Source organism: Muscardinus avellanarius (genome assembly GCF_963383645.1).
Source record: "Muscardinus avellanarius genome assembly, chromosome: 19".
NCBI classification, from domain to species: Eukaryota; Metazoa; Chordata; class Mammalia; order Rodentia; family Gliridae; genus Muscardinus; species Muscardinus avellanarius.
The window spans coordinates 16,599,284-16,620,130 of record NC_137805.1 but is presented as its reverse complement, the minus strand read 5'-3'; the positions used below and the strand labels follow the sequence as shown (position 1 = coordinate 16,620,130).

At 47.7% G+C, this 20,847-nt stretch overlaps 1 protein-coding gene across 1 annotated transcript in view; it reads right to left on the bottom strand.

The window, feature by feature from the left end:
* DTD1 (D-aminoacyl-tRNA deacylase 1) overlaps positions 1–20,847 on the bottom strand; it is a gene marked incomplete at both ends in the record, with an annotated part of 107,918 nt that overhangs the window by 67,345 nt on the left and 19,726 nt on the right. Inside the window, one exon of the mRNA XM_080716572.1 lies at positions 19,805–19,911. Within this exon, the coding sequence (XP_080572698.1) occupies positions 19,805–19,911 (107 nt within the window). The remainder of the gene's footprint in view (positions 1–19,804; positions 19,912–20,847) is intronic.

Below are 20,847 nucleotides of genomic sequence, written 5' to 3'. Positions count from 1 at the left end.
AGCATTTTGGCCTGGATCTGGTGCTATCCCCAGAGGATGTCAGACCCAACCAAAACTTTTTGCCTTAACTGCCAAATGGAGTCCAGTGGGGAGGTCTGGAAAGTCCTGATGCTCAGCACCCCCCCTTCCAGGAAACGACCTTGGCCTGCCCAGGGCTCAGCCCCACCTACCTGGGACCTGGGAGGCCTAGAGACAGGCAGGACCGAAGCCACCAGAGCCCAGCAGGAGGGGCCGGATGGCCTGTGGCAACTTCAAGGGGCCAGCCCTGTCTCTGCCCCTTAATATTTTAAAAAATATTAAGGACTGATTTTCCAAAGGCTAGAAAATCCACTTCCACACTGGAGGCAGAGGCCGCACAAAAGTGAGAGGCCGCTAGAAGCATCCTGTACCAACAGAGGGTTTCTGTTTTTACATATAAGGAACCACTCTGAGCCGGGCATAGGGATGCACACTTGTAATCCCAGTACTTGGGAGGCTGAGACAGGAGGATCTGGGTTCACGGCCACTCGCAGCCACTTAGTGAGGCCCTCTGCAACTCAGTAAGACTCTGCTTCAAAATAAAGAATAAAACATAGGGCTGGGGTGTAGCTTGGAGGTAGAATGCCCCCGGGTTCCACTTCCAGCACCAAAAAAAAAAAAAAAAGGAACCACTCTGTGTATGTTCTCTAGAGATCGCCTCATTTCATATACTAATACAGCTGCTAAATTTTCCCACTAAGTGCATCTATCTCTTTTGCATTCACTGTTTTCTAATAATTAGTTGTCCTAACATTTCTGAAAATCTGTCCCTTGCCCACTGATCAGAAATGCCACATTTACAACATTTCTTCCTAGCCAATAGGAATTCTCCTGGTGATTGTATTTAGCATTGAAAACAAAACTAGAGTGCTGCAACAGATGAATGGACAGAGACACTGGGAGAGCGGGGAGGGGGCGCACACCTAGGAACTGGCAGAGCGGCGAGGGGGCGCACGCCTAGGAACTGGCAGAGCGGAGAGGGGGCGCACGCCTAGGAACTGGCAGAGCGGCGAGGGGGCGCACGCCTAGGAACTGGGAGAGCGGCGAGGGGGCGCACACCTAGGTACTGGGAGAGCGGGGAGGGGGCGCACACCTAGGTACTGGGAGAGCGGCGAGGGGGCGCACGCCTAGGAACTGGCAGAGCGGAGAGGGGGCGCACGCCTAGGAACTGGCAGAGCGGCGAGGGGGCGCACGCCTAGGAACTGGCAAAGCCGCGAGGCAGCTCACACCTAGGAACTGGCAGAGCGGCGAGAGGGCGCACACCTAGAATCCCAGTCCTTGGGGCCGGGCGTGGTGGCGCACGCTTGTAATCCCCGCACTTGGGAGGCAGAGACAGGAGGATCGCGCAGGTTCGAAGCCAGCCACGCGCTCTAGCTTAGGAGACCCTGTTTCCAAATGAAAATGTAAAAATAGGTCTGGGAGTGTAGCCCGGAGGTAGAAGGGCTTCCAGGAACCCCAGTACCACAAAAAAAAAAAAAAAAAGGAATCCCAGTCCTTGGGAGGCTGAGACAAGAGGAGCGCAGGTTTGCTGCCAGCCTCAGCATTTTGGCAAGGCTCTCGGCAACCTAGCAAGAGCCTATTTCCAAATAAAATAAGGCTGGGGGTGTAGCTTGAAGGTAGAATGCCCCAGGGTTCAGGCTTAACTCAAAGAAGGAAGGAAGGAGGGAGGGAGGGAGGGAGGGAGTGAAGGAAGGAAGGAAGGAAGGAAGGAAATAAAGAAAGGTGGGGCATATACACAATGAATATCATTCAGCCATAAAAAAAAAAGAGGCAAATGGATGGAACTGAACAACATTAAGCAGCTCAGGTACAGAAGGACAGGGGTGTGTTCCCATTCATATGTGGAGGCAGGAAGTCAATCGCACAAAAGTGGACAAAAACCAACAATGTACTCCCAGTGCCCAGTGGTCAGAGGGCGAGGGCAGGAGACACAGGTAACAGGAACAGGTATGCAACTGCATAGGAACATAACTTGTGATGCTCTGCAGTAGAGCCAGGTGTCTCTGATGGACAATCACTAATACAGAATGTCTCCTGGAGAGGGCACTTAACGGCCTCGGCACAAAGAAATGGTAAATGTTTTAGGTGACGAATATGCTGATTGCTCTGATCTGGTCATTGCACAAGTACACATATATTAAAATGTCACGTTGTAGCCTAGAAACATATGCAATGACTGTGTTAAAAATTAAAAACCAGCCGGGCGTGGTGGCGCACACTTGTAATCCCCGCATTTGGGAGGCGGAGACAGGAGGATCGCGCAGGTTCGAAGCCAGCCGCGCGCTGGCTTAGGAGACCCTGTTTCCAAATATAAAATAGGTCCGGGGCCATTGCTCTGGGGAGGGCACAGGCAGGCGGGGGACTCTGCCCCCCACGTCCCTCCAGGCCTCTCCCTGTCTGTCTGGTGAGTCAGGAGAAGGGCCCTTCACTCCCTGTCCTCAGGTGAGGAGCGGGTTTGCCACCATGCTGCCCCACCGCCTGAGGCTCCTCTCCGAGTCTGGCTTTTGTTATTTGCGTGTCTTCAGAGAAGTCCATCTCCCCTGGCTGGGGAAGTCCTGAGCCCCGGCCTGATGCCTTTCTTCTCCTCCTCTTACTTTGCCTCATGCCATGTGCCACTTGGCTTGGCGCAAGTCTACCCCGAGTCCTGGAGGAGGCTTGGGAGGGACTTGCGAGCGCACGCGCTTCTCAGAGCTGCTTCTCCGAGGACGCCGGAGCCCAGGAAGGCCCCGGGATGAGACCTGATTCCACGCAGGCCTCAGCAGCTCTTTCAGGCCTATTATCCTTGGCCTTTGATGATTCCTCCTCCTGTTTCATTTTATTAAATTCTATTAAGAAAAACATGAAAGAAGTCTAAAGAAAAAGTTGGCTGCGCCTACCTGCTATTTTATTCACAGGTCACATCTGGGAAGTAGGCCGACATTTTGTTTTTTTTTTTTTAAACCCAACTAGTTTTCCCAAAATATCTCTCTTTTGTAAAAAGCTACATACTTTTGAAGCAATTTTATCATTAATGGTTCTCACTTAGTGAGACACTAAGTTTGAACCAGTTCCATTAAAACTCCCCATTTAGCCATCTATTAGGATGGCGATTTTACCAACTTAAAGATGCCAGAGCCAATACTGACGGGGCTGAAGCCAGGTGTTGTTATATTAGTCTCTGTACTTTTCATGTGTTTAAAATATTTCAATTAAGTCCTAAAAAGGAACGATTTTCCAAAGGCTAAAAAAATCCACATCCACAAGAGGAAATACATGTGAGGATTTCTGTATCACTGTTAATAACAGCAAAATAAATTGCCAACAATTTCACAAATCCATTGAAAGGAGAATCGCTCAACAAAATAGCATATATTTGCCGGGCGTGGTGGCGCGCGCTTGTAATCCCCGCGTTTGGGAGGCGGAGACAGGAGGATCGCGCAGGTTTGAAGCCAGCCACGCTGGCTTAAGAGACCCTGTTTCCAAATAAAAATATGAAACAGGTCTGGGAGTGTAGCCTGGAGGTAGAAGGGTTTCCAGGAACCCCAGTACTACCAAAATAAATAAATAAATAAATAAATAAATAAATAAATAAATAAATAGCATATATTCAAATAGCAGAATTCCATCTCACAGTTGAAATAAAATGGCCAACTGTATCTGTAGGTGTGCTAGAGCACGCAGTGTAGGATCACTGGGCCCAGTGCACTCACATGTACAGGGAGGCATACACACACACACACACACACACCCCAAATCCTGCCCTGACAGAACATCAGACCAGCCCGAGTGGAAGCAGAGTCTCCAAAGGAACGTCCAAGAGCTCCCAAGGACTCGAGGTCATGAAGTCAAGGAGAGACTGAGGGACGGATCTGGGGTGAGGGTCACGAGCGGCACCTGACAGGGAACGCTATGCATCTGAACTGGACCCTTCACCAGAAAAGACGCTGTTGTTACTGGGATTGAGCCCAGAGGTGTTCTATCTCCACGCTACACCCCCAGCCTAATTTTATCTCTTATTAGGAGACAGAATCTAGCCGGGCGTTGTGGCGCACGCTTGTAATCCCCGCGCTTGGGAGGTGGAGACAGGAGGATCGTACTGGTTCGAAGCCAGTCTCGCTGGCTTAAGAGACCCTGTTTCCAAATAAAAAATATAAAATAGGTCTGGGAGTGTAGCCCATGGGAGTGTATCCCGGAGGTAGAAGGGCTTCCAGGAACCCCAGTACCACCAAAAAAAATAAAAAATAAAAAAAATAAAGGAGACAGAATCTAACTAGGTTGTGAGAGCCTCACTAAGTTGCTGAGGCTGGCTTTGGACCTGTGATCTTCCTGTCTCTGCCTCCAGAGTGCTAGGAATGCAGGGATAACTGGCAGATGTGAATGGATCCTGAAGACTAGACACCAGTAAAATATCAGTGGGAACTTTCTGGTTTGGATGGCCATTCTGGGGTTCTGTGAGAAAATGTCCATGTTTATAGGAAATACGCAACTGAGTTTGGGGTGACCAGGTGTCATTCAGTGACTTACTCTCAAAGTAGTTCCATAAGAAAAAGTTCTCGGTGATGTTCTTCTAGGCCGTCCGCAGGTGGAAATGCAGGGCATACCTTATTTCATGCTTGAAAATTAACTCGAAGTGGATCCAAAACCTAACTGTAAGAGCTAATGCTTTAAAGCTCTTTAGAAGAAAACAGAGGGAAAAACTTCATAACTTTGGAGCTGGCAATCATTTCTTGAATGCAACATTAAAAGTACAGGCAACAAAAGAAAAAATAGACAAATTGGACTTCATCAAAATTCAAATTTTCTGTCAGCCAGGAAATAGTAGCTTTAATCCCAGCTACTTGGGAAACTGAGGCAGGAAGACTGTGTGAGCCCAGGAATCTGGGGCAAGCCTGAGAAATCGTATGACTCTGTCTCTTTTTAAAAAATTGTTCATCAAAAGACATTATCAAGAGAGTTAAGAGGCAACCCACAGAATGGGAAAAAAACACTGTAAATCATATATCTAATAAGAAATTGATACACGGAATATAAAAAGAATTCCAAAACTCAACCACAAAAATCCCCAGACAATCCAATTAAAAAGTGGGAGAACACTCTCCAAACAAGTGAGAAATAAGCCCAAGAAGAGATGCTCCCATGGCCGACGGCAGGGAGCGCAAGCTGGAGCCACCGTGGGTTACTACTTCACTCCCATATGACGCCAACAAAGAAAAGGAGAAAGTCACCAACGCCAGTGAGGACGCGCAGAAACCAGAAGCCTGCGCTTGCTGGTGGAGGCGAAATGGTGCAGACACTGGAAGACCGCACGGCAGCTCGCGGAACACTTAAACAGAGGAGTGCCACGTGATCCGGCAACTCTGTGTCCAGGCACATCCCCAAAAGAACTGGAAGGAGGTCTTGAAGGGATAGCGGTTCGTCAGTGTTCTCAGAAGCACTATTCAGGATAGTTAAAAAGTAGAAACAAGCCAAACGCCCACACATGGATGACTAGAGAGAATGTGGCATGTGCACACACACACACACACACACACACACACACACACACCCCAGTGGAGTATTATTCAGCCATAAAAGGACATTGACACATGCTATGAACATGGTTGACATGGATAACTTTAATGACATTATGCTAAATGAAAAAGCCCATCACAAAAGCAGTTTCTATATGATTTCAATCATATGATATTTGTTTTTTCTTTTTTGGTGGTACTGGAGTGGAACCTAGGAGCCTTCTACCTCCAGGCTACACTCCCAGACCTATTTTATATTTTATTTGGAAACAGGGTCTCACTAAGTTGCTGAGAGCCTCACTAAGTAGCTGAGGCTGGCTTTGAACCTGCACGATCCTCCTGTCTCAGCCTCCCAAGCGCGGGGATTACAAGCGTGCGCCACCACGCCCGGCTAATTTCATTCATGTATTTACAGTAGCCAAACTCAAAGAGAAGTAGTGAGCCAGACGTGTTGGCGAACGCTTGTAATCTCAGTACTTGGGAGACTGAGACAGGAGGATTGCAGGTTCACGGTCAGCCTCGGCTACTTAGTGAGACCCTGTTTCAAAATATAAAATAAAAAGGGCTGGGGGTGTAGCCTAGAGGTAGAATGCCCCTGGGTTCCATCCCCAGCGCAAGAAGGAGAGGAGGGGGTGTTTCATCCCTCTCTAACGATGGGCACAGCTTCCGTCCTGGAATGTGAAGAGTTCTGTGGGTGGATACTGGTAAAAATGGTTGCACAACAAAATGAATACACTAAGGACACTGAATTGCCGGCTTAAAAAGGGTTAAAATGGTAATTTTTAAATAATATGTTACCACAATATTTAAAAAAAGAACCCTATGTCCAGCCTCTCTGAGATGCATGAACTTTCCATGACTGTGTGTAAATGTGGGTAAATTTTGCATTTGTATCAAGTCTGGAAGAAAACGGATAGCCCTCCTCAACGCTGAGAGTGACATGTTACAGTCAAAAGTATTTTTAGTGCATCTTAAACTTCTAAGCTTTTTAAAGAATGCCAATTTTATGTGTTATGTATAACAAAAAATTGATATAAAATGTTCTTTTGTGGGCTCATGAGAAAAATAAAAGCCAGGAAAAGAACTGCTTCTATAAAAATACTTTTCTACCCAGGAACACTATAAAAGCTTGCCATTAAAAGTAACGTTTCCAAATTGGTACTTTCCAGCTAATACATGCATGCTTGCTTGAAATTTTAAAAATAATGATACAATAATAAGAGATCCTTTCCAGGAGGAAAAGAAGAGGGCCAAGGGAGAACATGGAATCGGGAGGAGGGAGGGGAGAGCCCACAAAGCTCGAGGTCTGGATTTTGACATGAAATGCCACAGAAATCGCGCTGGTCCCCCGAAGGTTTGTGAAGTTTCCTGACCTGACAGTGACACCCACAGCTAATGATCGCTGCCCTCCCTGAATGGGGCCGCCGGGGACGACGTGGGGATCGCGCTCCTGACTGTGAAGCCGGACTGGGAAACCAAGAGAGGCCACAAACTTCAGTCTTTCCATTCTGGAGAAATTGAGGGTCCCGGGCTTGGCTTTCATGAGCAGATATAGAAGAAATTGACTGCATATTTTATGGAAAGTAGTCAAAGGGAGATATTTCATGTGAAGAATCTTCACAGCAATGCTGTGCTAACATTTCATATTGATAAAAAAAAAAAAGAAGAAAGAAAGAAACAAACAAAGGTGGTGGAGCGGGTACAAAGGAGTGGCGGGCACACAGCAGCCCTGAACGCCCCATTGTATCTGCAGCCACAGCCCCGCCGCCCTCCTCACAATCACGTCCCCGTGTGACTCCCAAGGTCAGGGGACACCAGGGAACACTCTTTTCCAAAAATAAATAATTTTTTTCTCTAACAAACTCCCAAGATTTAAATGCCCCTGACAATATGAACTGAAATGGCACACCATTGATAAGAAGGTAAGGTGAAGGTCAACTGATAACTGATCATCAGCAGCCCCCCAGGCTGCAGCCATATCTGCCCGGGAAAGCCTCCCCTGTAGTCTCCGGTGCACTGGGGGATGACTGTCAACGTGGGGACAAATGACAAGGCTGACAGCGATCCCCAGCTCTCCCAGGAGGAGGCCCTGCCCCTCGCTCCAGTCATACAGCCACGCCTGGAGCAGCCTTCCAGCACAGACAAGGCCTCGCTGCTGGTGGCCTGGATGGGTGAGGGAGGTCGAAGCCACCACCCTCCACACCCAGCCCACTCCTACGAGTGTGTGCTGGGTTCATGACTCACAGGAACGCAGACTTTCAAACTGGATGGAGCAGAAGTGAGGTGATTTTGTGCGTGACAAGGGGTCGTCCTGGCCCTGGTGAGAGTCCTGCTGGGCAGCAGCCTAGGTCCAGAAACCGGTCTCACCAGCACACTCACCACGACGCCCGGACACAGACTACACAACAGCAACAGCAAAAACTATAATGAGAGGTGACTAGTAGGTTCCCAGGGTGTGTGGTGTGTGTGTGATGCTGGGAATTGAACCCATGGGCATTCTACCTCTAAGCCACACCTTCAGCCCTATTTCATTTTTTATATACAAACAGGGTCTACGTTGCTGAGAACTTAGCTAAGTTGCTGAGGCTGGCTTTGAACCTGAGATCCTCCTATCTTAACCTACCAACGCTGGGACTACAGGTCCTACTATTGGGATTGCACCACACCTGGCCCCACTCTGTGTTCTAGTAACCTGTAGTATACACAAAGCAAAGCTTAGTCAACTTCTGTGTGTGGGTGGGTGGGGTACTGAGGCCTGAGCCCAGGGCCCCGGACATGCTAGGCCAAGCGCTCCATCACTGAGCTGTATCCCCGACTGCTTTAGTTTTTGTCACTCCCACCAACACACCTGGCACTAACACTTGGCAGAAGGGGCTTACCTGGCTCACGATTCAGGGGTTCAGCCAGCATGGCGGCAGGGCGTGGCGGAGGAGAGCCGCTGGGGCACCCTGCGGTGGAGGGACCAGGGACAGATGCGGTGCGCAGGAGAGTTGCCTCCCCAGCACACCCTGCGCCTCCAGCTCACCAAGCCATCAACGCATCAGTGGGCCCGCCCAGGTGGGAGGCCTGGTCCAGTGACTTCACCTCTGGCCATTCCTCGCACAGCGCCCGCACGCTGCACACCCGACCACAGCACCAACTTTTATTTGAAAAGTGAGTGTGACAAAACGAGTTGGAGACTGGAGTGAACGCCGGGATGCAGGGGCAGGTGCGACCTGCCTGTGAGCATGCGCCTGGCGAGCCGGGTCCGGACCCACGAGACCTCCCGGTGCGGGTCGTGAGGGCCCTGGAGAGGAAGCCACTGGAACCGGGAGACTAGACCTCAGGCTCAGCCTGTAAAAGGACTGACGAAGCCGGGCATGGTGGCGCACGCTTGTCATCCCCGCGCTTGGGAGGCAGAGACAGGAGGATCGCGCTGGTTCGAAGCCAGCCGCGCACACTGGCTTAGGAGACCCTGTTTCCAAATAAAAATGTAAAAATAGGTCTGGGAGTGTAGCCCGGAGGTAGAAGGGCTTCCAGGCAACCCCAGTACCACCAAAAAAAAAAAAAAAAAAAAAAAAAGGACTGACGAAGGGAACACGTGCATTCAGCAAACGTTCTACAGGAAGGTGACCTGACTGGCCCAGTGACCCTTCCACGCGCGGCGGTGGAGAGTTTCGGAGCCTGCAGGGGGCGCCCCGCGAGGCCTGGGCCCTGGGCCGCGCTGCAGGCCACCTCACCGACTGCAGAGACCCGCCCTGCCACCAGAAGCGTACCCGCCTGCCCATCTCCTGCAGACATCCAGGAGCCATAAACGCCCCCAGCTGCCCCCTCCAAAATCCAGGCAGGCGGGCAGATGCTTGCGGGAAAGACCAGCACAAAGAGAAAATCACAGGAAAAGCGGCGGTAAGACTAAGACACGTAAAACCAGAAACTTCATAAAGTCAAAGGTGCTGTTCCTCAGGCCAGCTCATCCCAGTGAGCCATCAAGATGTGTATTTGGTTTTGGGGTTTGTTTGTTTGTTTGTTTGTTTTTGCAGCACTGGGGGTGGAACCCAGGGGCATTCTGCCTCTAAGATACATCCCCAGCCCTATTTTCTATTCTTTATTTTTATTTGTTTGTTTGTTTATTTTTGCGGGCCTGAGGATAGAACCCAGGGTCATTCGACCTCCAAGCTACACCCCCTGCCCTATTTTTTTATTATTATTATTTTTTATTTTGAAACCAGGTCTCACTGAGTTGCAGAAGACCTCACTAAGTAGCTGAGGCTGTCCCTGAACCACAATCCTTTGGTCTCAGTCTCCTAAATGCTGTGATTACAAGCATGTACCACCACGCCCGGCTTCTATTCTTTATTTTGAAACAGGGTCTCACTGAGTTGTGGAGGGCCTCACTAAGTAGCTAGGCTGCTGTGAACCTTCGATCCTCCTGTCTCAGCCTCCCAAGTACTGGGATTACAAGCGTGCACCACCACACCCAGCTTCAAGATTGTATTTGGAGTTCATTTTTCCAGCTACTCCCAGCATTTCCACTTAGTTAGGCTTTCGATCTCTTTATGTTCTACATAAATGAGAACATAAATTATTATTGACAATACTATGAGCCAGTGGACCCTGGGCCCCAGGGAGGAGCCCTTAATTACCAAACGCACCTTTCCCACAAAGGAGAAACCCCCATCTGCTCACACACATGCAACCCCATCCACATGAGGCCCAAGAGAACAGCCCTCTGGGGGAAGGTCATCACAACTGTAGTGAGAGCAGAATACGTGTCTGCCATAAGCGTGGGAGCCAGGTGTCGAATGAACTGGCTTCAGAATGGCGTACCAACCGAGAACCGGGTCTCCAGCCAAAATGGTGCACACCCGCAGAAAGGCAGCGGGGGCAGCAGCGGCTGACCTGTGGTCCCCCTGCTGCCTTCGCGCCCCGTTCCCCTTGGAAGAGGCCCTTCAGAGCAAGGAACGTAAGGCTCCTCTTCCACCTTCAATCACAGCACCGCACGGGACCCAGAAGGCAGCCGATGGACGCCTTGGACACGCACCCGGTACAGGCCGCTGTGGTCAGTTCTGGAAGCAGACAGCGATCTGGCCAAGGCAGGCCGCCACGGCTGTCCAGCAGCAGCAGTATCGCCCACTGGAAAAGCATCTGCCCATCAGAAGTACAAGACTGAAAGCAGCTGAGAATCCTCTTCCTCTCCTCACCCTGAAGGTCAGCTAAAACCGCCAGACACCTGGGAGCCCCGCCCAGCTCAGCAGCAACAGCAACGGCCTCGCCTTCGTAGGGCGAGGGCTGCCCCCAGACGCACAGCCTGCAGCCTGCAGCCTTCCCAGGGCCCAGGCACACGTTCCAGGGCACAGGAAGGGGACATGGGAGCGGTGAGGACGGATAAGAGCACAGGAGTGAGAGGGTCAGAATGGACGGCACGAGGTCTCGAGAACAACCATCAGGGCCCGCGACAGTGGCTGGGGGTGCTCTGGGGCAGAGAGGACCAGAGACTCTTCTCTGAAGAGGAGACATGGGAACTGAGAATGAGCCCCGACCTGGGGAAGATGTGCTCGGCCTCTTAGAATGGAGAGGAAGCAAGAGCTGGTGCAGTGTAGGGCCAGAAAGAAGAATGCTTCAGAAGGTGGGGTGCCTGAGGCTGTGCCAGCGACAGGAAGGAAATGCAGTCCTCACCTAATGCATCTGGGCGGCTCCAGACTGGCTTGAAGAGGAGCCTGAGGGACGGCCTGTGACGTCCTGAGGCTGGCACACCCTAACTAAACCTCCTCCCCTAGGGTGACCTTTCAGGGTTATACTGCCTTAGATCCATCCCAAGAGCAAGGACGGGTGGCAGCACTTTTTATCACAGTGCCCCATCTGGAACCAGAAAGACACGATACATGTGTGCACACATATACACATGCACTCGCACACGCAAATGCATACAAATGCATATGTATATGCACACACGCATGCACACACAAATCTATACATTGCTTATTTGTGCAGAGGGTTTAAAGAGACTATACTTAAAAACATCTGGCCAAGAGAATCATTTTTCTGCAATGCAGAAACTTGCCAAATGAACCATTTTTCTGCAATGTAATTGTAGCCATTTGGAATATAATGGGGAAATAAAACATTTAAAATTAAAAGCTTGGTTGATAGGAACACATGTTTATCTATCAGTAAAATGAATTTGGCTGTGCTCTTCCTATCAACACAAAAGCAAGCCAAGTAGCTCTCTGATCTAAGACAAAGCCTCTATTTGGAAGGGAAAGGCAGAAAGAGACCACAGGCAGGGGCCAGCGCCAGGCAGTCACCAAGCCTGCAGAGCCTGCTCGCTGCCGCCTAGTGGAGCCCCGGGGCAACCTGGGCAGGAGCCCAGGCAAAGGCCAGGTTGGGAAGCACACACCCCAATGAGATTGGACAACTCGTGTATCAGAACAGAAAGCTCCTGTACGACTCAGAAATAGATAAAAGCATTTTAACCTAATACGTCAATACAGCTGTTAGAAGCATAATTGTGGGCTTCTTTTTTTATTATATATAGTTCAGGTGCACAAGATGACATTTTATATACACTAATAAGGTAACAAACTCCAGTCAAGCAAATAATGTGTTCATTATCTCACAAAGCGACCTCTTTATGTATATGAAAATACCTGAGGTCTACTCTTTGCAAGTTTCCCGTATATAATACATTAACTACAGTCCTCATGTTCTACATTATATTTCCAAATTTACTCTCCAAGATAACTGCATTCTTGTGCCTTTAACCTAAACAAGAAAAAAGAGGGAAATTATTGAAAAAAAGTGAAGATCCCAGAAGTATAATGTACTATTCTACCATTTCCCAAAAAAAAAAAAATATTTAGAATGAGAAAAAAAGTTCGACTAGAGTTTTTCTAAAGCGAGGTACAGTGGTGCACACCTGTAATCCCAGCTATTCTGGAGGCTGAGGCAGGAGAATCGCAGGTTCAGGGCCAGCCTGAGAAACTTAGCAGGACCTGTCTCAAAAATTAAAATAAAAAGGGCTGGGGATGTAGCCAGTGGTACAGCATCCCCCAGATCCTATCCCCAACACCACCACCAAAAATAAATAAAAAATATAAAAAGAATGATGATCAAATGAAGACAGGGGTGCCGCCAGAGGCGAGAGGAAAGCCTGGAGAGGAAGGCATCCTGGACAACGAGCTCCAGCATATCCAGAGGTGGCAGGCACAGCTCCAGAAGGGACAGCGACCCAGTGAGGAAGCCAGGAGAGACTTGAAAGAAAGCAACCGGGCACCACGGGACCCCGGAGGGGGGGCTTGCAGATGGCGTACTGGGAAGGAGAACTGCAAAACCTGAGTGTGATAAAACGCTGGCAGAGACTTCTGGGAAGATGGCGACTGAGAAAAGCAGCATTTACGAGCCCTGCTAACACTCGATCTCTATTGCCACAAAATCAGCGCTTTTCAGAACCAGAAAACACTATCAGCAGAGAAATAAAAAATGTAAACACAAGGGACAGAGAAAAACAAGACTAGAAGAACTAGAGACCAGAAAAGAAACCAGTCCACATTGTGGCAGCGGAGCCGCACCGGCGCCATCTTGCCTCACAGCACCAGGCTCCAGAGAAGAAAGGTAAACAAGGAGCTGAAGTGAGCAGCTGCGGATCATTCGGGTGTAATTCAGCAGTTCTTTCAGCGCAAAGAACATCTAAAACTCCCAGTGGCCAAGCTCATCATGCCTTCCAGGGAATGCGAATGGAGCTCAAAACTAGAAAAGAAATATGCCGGCCTCATGGACGAGGGCGTGGCAGCGGCGCCATATTGCCAGAAGCAGTGGCAAATTCACCACGCCTGCAACAGCTCTAGTTCAGTGTGTACAATAACCGTAAGTGAAATTGTGGCCCCTAAAGGAGAAATCCCAGCACTGTACCCCCAGGAATTTGCGCAGCTTTGATAATCTCCCTGGGTCTGAGATTTTGCAGTCCAACCCAGTGAAGGAGTAGCAGTGGCAGAGATACCATACCCTAGTCGCAGCTCCCCATGAGAAAACACCCAGCCCAGCACCCCCACGGTCTCGCGCAGCCACGATTAAGTCCCTGGGTCTGATACTTTGCGATACAACCCAGTAAAGGAGTAGTGGCAGCTGAGATTACCAAAACCTTGAGATCCAGAGCACCCTAAGTGAAGTTGTGGTGACCCGGGAAAAAACCCAGAGAAGGCACAAACTTCTGAAATCATGGAAAAGAGGAACAACAATAGAGCAATGAACACCCACAACCCCATAATAGCAGAACCTGATAACACAGAAATTCAGAGATCTCCAGAAGATCAAATCAGGAATATAACTTTAGAAATTATACAGGACCTTTGAAACAAATTTAGAGAGAGTCTAAAAGAAATAAAGGATGAATAATTGAAGTAAAGGCATCAATTCAAACTATAAAGAATTGATTAGACCACATGGAGAATAGAATCTCACTGGTAGAACATGATCACTCCAAAAACAAACACATAATTTATAACTTAGAAAAAAAATCAGACAGCAGGAATCTGACATTGAAGAAATATGGGCCCATTTTAAGAGAGTTAACCTAAGAATAATTAGAATAGAGGAGGGAAAAGAAGGTGAAACCAAAGGGATCAATAATCTCTTCAAAGAAATAATAGCAGAAAATTTTCCAAAAATAGAGCAAGAGGTCGATACACAGGTCCAGGAAACTTATAGAACTCCCTTTAGACAGGATCAGAGAAAATGTTCCCCACACCACATAATTGTCAAAATGACCAATGTAGAAGCCAAGCAGAGAATCTTAAAGGCAACAAAAACAAAGGGCCAAGTGACATTCAGAGGCAAACCAATTAGAATCACTCCAGACTTCCCAAACCAAGTCATGAGAGCCAGAAGGGCTTGGAGTAACATATTCCAAACTCTGAAAGAAAACAACTTCCAGCCAAAAATTTCCTACCCAGCACAACTATCTATCAAATTAGATGGGGAAATAAGAAGCTTCCATGACAAACAGAAACTGAAGGAATTTATGTCTTCAAAACCAGCGCTAGAGAAAATACTCAAAGAGATTAACTACAAAGAAGAAATAGGTAACACACACCAGAACCAGAGAAACAAGATTTTCCATCCAACAGACAACTAAGCAAAGAAGAATAAACAGTATTTCAAACAGAAATAAAATCTTAACATGTTAGGAATTAAAAGTTATCTCTCACGCCGGGCGTGGTGGCGTACGCTTGTAATCCCCGCGCTTGGGAAGCAGAGACAGGAGAACTGCGCTGGTTCAGAGCTAGCCTCGCTGGCTTAAGAGACCCTGTTTCCACCTAAAAAAGTTAAAAAATAGGTCTGGGAGTGTAGCCCGTGGGAGTGTAGCCCGGAGGTAGAAGGGCTTCCAGGAACCCCAGTGCCCCCCCAAAAAAAAGTTATCTCTCAATAATCGCATTGAATGTAAATGGCCTCAACTCCCCAATAAAAAGACATAAAGTGGCAAAATGGATTAAAAACCAGAATCCATCTTGTGTAGCTCACAAGAAACACACTTTACAAGTAAAGATAGTAACAAACTCAAAGTAAAGGGCTAGAGTAAGGTAATTCATGTTAAGTAACCATCCTAACAAATGTGAGTAGTATTTCACTATAGTTTTTATTTGTATTTCCTTAATGATTAGTTATATTATGATAATGAGGAGTGATATTCATGTGTTTATTGGTCATATAAAAATCTCTGGAGATTCATTATCTATTTTAGTCTTTTACCTATTTCTAAATTGTATTGTTTGTTTTTATTGTTGCTAATTTCTAGGATTTATATTCTGAATATTAATATACCTTCAGATATAGCATTTGGAAATATTTTATCCCATTCTATCAGTAACTTTTAATTCTGTTTACATTGTCTTTGCATGTACAATTTTTTTTATTTTTTATGAAGTTTGTTTATTCTTTTGTTGCCTATGCCTTTGGAATCATATCCAAGAAATGACTGCCAATTTCAATGTTGTAAAGTTTTATGACCCAGGTTTCTTCTAAAAGTTTGTAGTCTTAAGATTTACATTTAGGTCTTTAATCTTTTTTATTTTTTATTTTTTTATTTATTTATTTATTTTTTTTTTTGGTGGTACTGGGGTTCCTGGAAGCCCATCTATCTTTGGGCTACACTCCCAGACCTATTTTATTTTTGGAAATAGGGTCTCCTAAGCCAGTGTGGCTGGCTTCGAACCTGCGCGATCCTCCTGTCTCTGCCTCCCAAGCACGGGGATTACAAGCATGCGCCACCACGCCCGGCCATCTATTTTGAGTTAATATTTGTATATGGTGTTAGGTAAGGGTCCAATTTTATTTTTTCATGTATTATTTTTCAACAATATTTAGTGAAAATATTATTATTTCCTTCACCAAGTGTTCTTGGAAACCTTATCAAAAATAACTTGACCATATATGGAAGAATTTATTTCTAGGCTTTTTATTTTACTCCACTGGTTTATATATCTGCCTTTATAGCAGTAATACACTGTTTCGATTAGTGTAGCTTCATAAGGTTTGAAATCAGAAAATGTACATCTTCTAGCTGTGTTCTTTTTTGAAATTGTTTGGGGTATTTTTTGTGTGTGTGGGTCTGGGGTCCCCAGGGGCATTTGGCCTCCGAGATACACCCCCTGTCCTGTTTTGTTTTTTGTTTTGGTATTTTTTTTAAACAGGGTCTCACTAAGTTGTGGAGGGCCTATGTAGCTGAGGCTGTCCGTGAACCACGATCCTCCAGTCTCAGCCTCCCAGATGCTGGGATTATAGGCATGTGCCACATGCCTGGCTTGTTTTGGGTATTTAGAGTTCATATTTCATGTTAGGATAGATTTTTTCTGAAAGAAAAATGTATGATAGTTTCACCTTAAAAAAAAGAAAAAAAGTATCCTCTGGTAAGAAAGAAAACAAGAAAGAAATATTGAAATGTTATCTCTAAGGGATCAACATTTTGATATCAGACAAATGAATCTGTTATGTGAGATTATCATTGTTAATTTTGGATAAATTGCTACAACATAAATAATTAATTAATTTTAAAAAACACTGGTGGAATTTGTGCTTTCCAAGTGTGCATACTGTATACTTTGGGGGATATGCTTGGTAAGCCCACATGTGATTTTTCTGGAGGTTGATAACTTTACTTACAGTAGATTGGTGCAGGCCTGTAATCAGACTTGTAAAAAGTACTTGTACTTTCTTTTTTTTTTTTTTCTTTTTTTTTTTTTTTGGTGATACTGGGGTTCCTGGAAGCCTTTCTACCTCTGGGCTACACTCCCAGACCTATTTTATACTTTTTTATTTTTGGAAACAGGGTCTCTTAAGCCAGCGTGGCTGGCTTCGAACTTGCGCAATCCTCCTGTCTCCGCCTCCCAAACGCAGGGATTACAAGCATGCACCACCACGCCCGGCTTGTACTTTCTTTAAAGGATGCTGTACCACTAGGCTACATCCTGGCAGTTTCATGCATACTTCAAAAGTATTTTCCTGTACAAAAACAAATTATATAGGTTTTCTGTGCCATCTTAATTCTGCTTGTATTCTGTGATGTTAACACATTTTGTCTAATAGTATCATATAGCTATATTGAATCGCGTAGTATTAAATATTAGGTGTGATGTGATTTAATAGTGCTAATCAATTTAAACCCATTTTAGTCACTTGTTTTTTCCCCAAAATACTACCAAATGCTTACGTTCAGTGTAATGTCTTTGCCTTTTCAGTTACAGAAAGCGGTGTTCAGTTGTGGAATGTATTGTACCTTTTAACACCTAGTGTGTACATCTCATGTAACAGAAAGGGCAATAATAAAATAAATAGCAATCCTAAAGAAAGAATATGGCAGAGGAAAAAAGGCCAGTGGAGACTGTGGGTGCCGCTCGGCGGGAGAGCACTTGCCTGACAGGTGCAAGGCCCAGGCTCCACCCACAGACTGCAAAAATAAATAAATAAATAACCCAATGGGTATAAGATGGATAAGAGAAAGAAACAGACTTGTCTGAGTGGCCTGATGGCATTTGCACATCTGCTGAGAAGGCAGAAGGAGAGGCCCAGGCCTCCACAGCCAGGCATGCCCACAGGCCTCGCTCAAGGCCCAGCTACGCCCACGTGACCACGCCCTCGGGTCACACCCACAGGCCCACAGGGCACAAGCAAGGCCTGGCCCCGCCCACGGGCCACGCCCACAGGCACGACCCTTGAATGTTATTTTCTTCTTGAAATTCTTTTGTTTCAAACACACTGTCTTATTTCTCAGTGATGTCGCATAATTTAGAATCCCTAATTAAAGGATCTCTGGGTTCCCGGAGTAGTAGGTATGAAGGATGAGAAGTGGAGGTTCCAGCCCGGCATGGTGTGCAGGCCTGGAATCAAAGTACTTGGGAGGCTGAGGCAGGAGCATCAAAGGTCCAAGGGCAGCCTACATACGCAACTTGAGAGACACTGTTTCAAAATTTAAAATGGGAGGGCTCTGGAGGTAGCTCAGAAGTAGAGCTACCTAGAGGTGGGCACTTGAGGATTCACGTGGTACAAAGAAAACCATCCTGAAGTCCCTGATAATTTGGGGGGGAGGTATTGGGGATGGAACCCAGGGGCATTCTACCTCCAAGCTACACCCCCAGCCCTATTTTTTATCTTTATTTGGAAACAGGGTCTCACTGAATTGCAGGAGGCTTCACCAAGCAGCTGAGGCTGTCCATGAACCCGGATTCCCTTGTCTCAGCCTCCCAAGTACTGGGATTACAAGTGTGCACCACCACACCTGGCTCTGTGCACCACCACACCTGGCTCTGAAGCTCCTAATAATCTTTGAACACAGGGCCGCTCGTAATTTTGCACTGAACCTCACAAATTATGCAGCAGGTTCTGGGGCAGGGGAGAGGCTGGCCTCAGCCCAGGGAAGCCGGACAAGGGGCTGGAGAGCCGGAATTGCCGTCCACTGGCCTCTTCCTCTGCAAAGCAGAAAGAGAACGACCTGCTGTGACCAGTAAGAGGACAGACAGAGGGGAATGGTCAGAACTCCGTGTGGGGTGGGGAGTCCGGTAGACTCCTCCTTATCCAGGTAATAAAGTGACCATCACCTGTAATAACACAAACGGACACCCCATACCTCCTGATACAGGAGCTTACTTTTGGACTGATAGTCCTATCAAAATGTACAACCTCAAAGAGTCACAGGAAACCCACATGTAGAAACAGTCCAGAAAGCAGCAGCCCAGCACTCTTGAAAAACGCCCAGGGGGTAAATCAAGGCAAGGCCAAGCAGCAGTCACAGAGTCACAGACTGCGAAGGTGCAGGGGTGAGGACGGGCAAGTGCCAAGCGGAGCCACGCCCTGTCCAGGGGCGGAGGCGGACATTTGAGGAAACCGAGTGAAATTCAAATGAGGCTGTGATCTAGCTGACAGTTATTGTCTCAAAGCTGATTTTGAAGTTGATCACTGTAGACAATGAAACAGAAGGAAAGCTGGGGAAGGGTAAGCGAGGGCTGGTTGTTTTTTCAGTTTTCTTTTAAGTCTCAACTCTTTCCAAATAAAAAGCTTACATTTCCATGTGGATTTTTGATGTGTGATTTTTTAAATGTCATTAGCAATACCAAGACCCTCAGTCACCATCTTTGAAGTCCAGCACTTTTGCATCAGACGGGTTCCTACTTCTATACTGATTTAAAGAGTCAGTAACAGAAAAGAAGGTCCTGCTCCCTTAAGAGATGGCTTTGTGCCGGTCCCAGAGCCTCAGGCTCCTGTCAAGCTCCCCACACCAGCCGCACCATCCATTTCACAGCATCCCAGCCAGAGAAAGGAGCCAGCAAGGAAGGGCAGCAGCCACGTCCTGCTCCTCCACCTGCCAGGCCTCGTGTCTCTAGCAAGTGGGTGCATTAACTAAAGCCTTTAGAAGGGTGCTCAGCACAATGAGAGCTCATGGGTTGCAAGGACTATCGCACATTTCCTTTCTCTATTTCAATTACATTTTGGTTTCTGAAATCCAAGTCAGATACTGCTTTAGAAAAATGAAAGTTTACAAAGAACCCTGGATGGCACATCTACCCACTCCAGGGAACCATGTTGAATGGGCAAACCCACCAGGGATGCTCCTCTGCTGCCACCCAGTGGCCAGTGGGAGAAACGGCACCTGGCCCAGGGACAAGGCCAGCAAAGACCCAGGCTCCCGGAGGGACGCTTCTCTCCCTGTTGTCCCAGCCTGCCCATGCTCGGGAGGTACACAGCAAGCAAGCATTCTTGGGAAGAGAGGTATAGAGATGAAGGACCCCCTCCATCGAAGCCAAGACACGGCTTAGGCCCGACTTCAGGCTTACCTGCTTCAGGTCGGAGGTGGCAGCGCCAGGGGCCGGGGATTCCAGTTCTATGGTCACAGGCCCATCGTTCTGAATGTGGACCTGCATGTAGGCACCAAACTTGCCATCTGGAAGGACAGTGCAAGCAAACAGTCAGGAGCGCTGGAGAGCCGGGAGGCCCTCCACGAGGCACGCAACACTCACCCCGGCGGCCCTCCATGAGGCACGTAAGACTCACTGAAGTCAGAAGCCCGGGCAGGGGCCAACGAGTTGACACAGGGCAAGACGGCCTGCCCCACGAAGAGCGAGCGGGGTGCAGATGCCACTGTGCACCCAAGAGACTGCGAGGACGTACTGGTGACAGCAGGGTGGGAAAGGGCACGGTACAGGATGCGAGGGGACGGGGCGAGCCGTGACCCCTCCCCTCTCAGGCCTGGCGTCCCTCGACACCAGCCCCAAACCTGAGCGGCCCCTGTTCCCACCACCACGACCCCACGACCCCACTCTGATCCTCCCCCACCCAGTCCCTTCCGTCTGGTGATTCTTAATCTGAGGGACTTAGCAAAACAGGCAGAGCACCTGTTGGTTTCCTCCAGCCCACAGCAAGTCGCACTGTGAAGCACCCAAGAAGCACCCAAGCTTGCCATTTTTACAGACAACTTCATCCTAGTTCCCTCAGGGGAGCCAGACGTGCCCAAAGAGTGGTGACTCCCCGTGACCTCCCCTCAGATTAAGGTGGCCATTCACATCAATAGAGCTTTTGTTTTACCCACCTTGGACCAGCTAAAGAGACATCAGCTGGGAAGGAAATCGTGTGTTTAATTGCATGCTAAAATTATGGCTACAATTAGTAGCAAATTTCAGCCTCTGCACTCCTCTCGGAGGCCGAAGGCAGACTCAGGAGGAAAGAAATTATTTCCGACCTTGAATTTCTGTTGCCAGGATATACAGCAATGCCTCATGGTGTTTATCATTCCAAGTAGCAAGAAATTTATTTTCTTTTCCTGTTTTTCTTCAGCTAAGAACCAAACTATTATCTGAATTTCCATTTGTACACACAATAA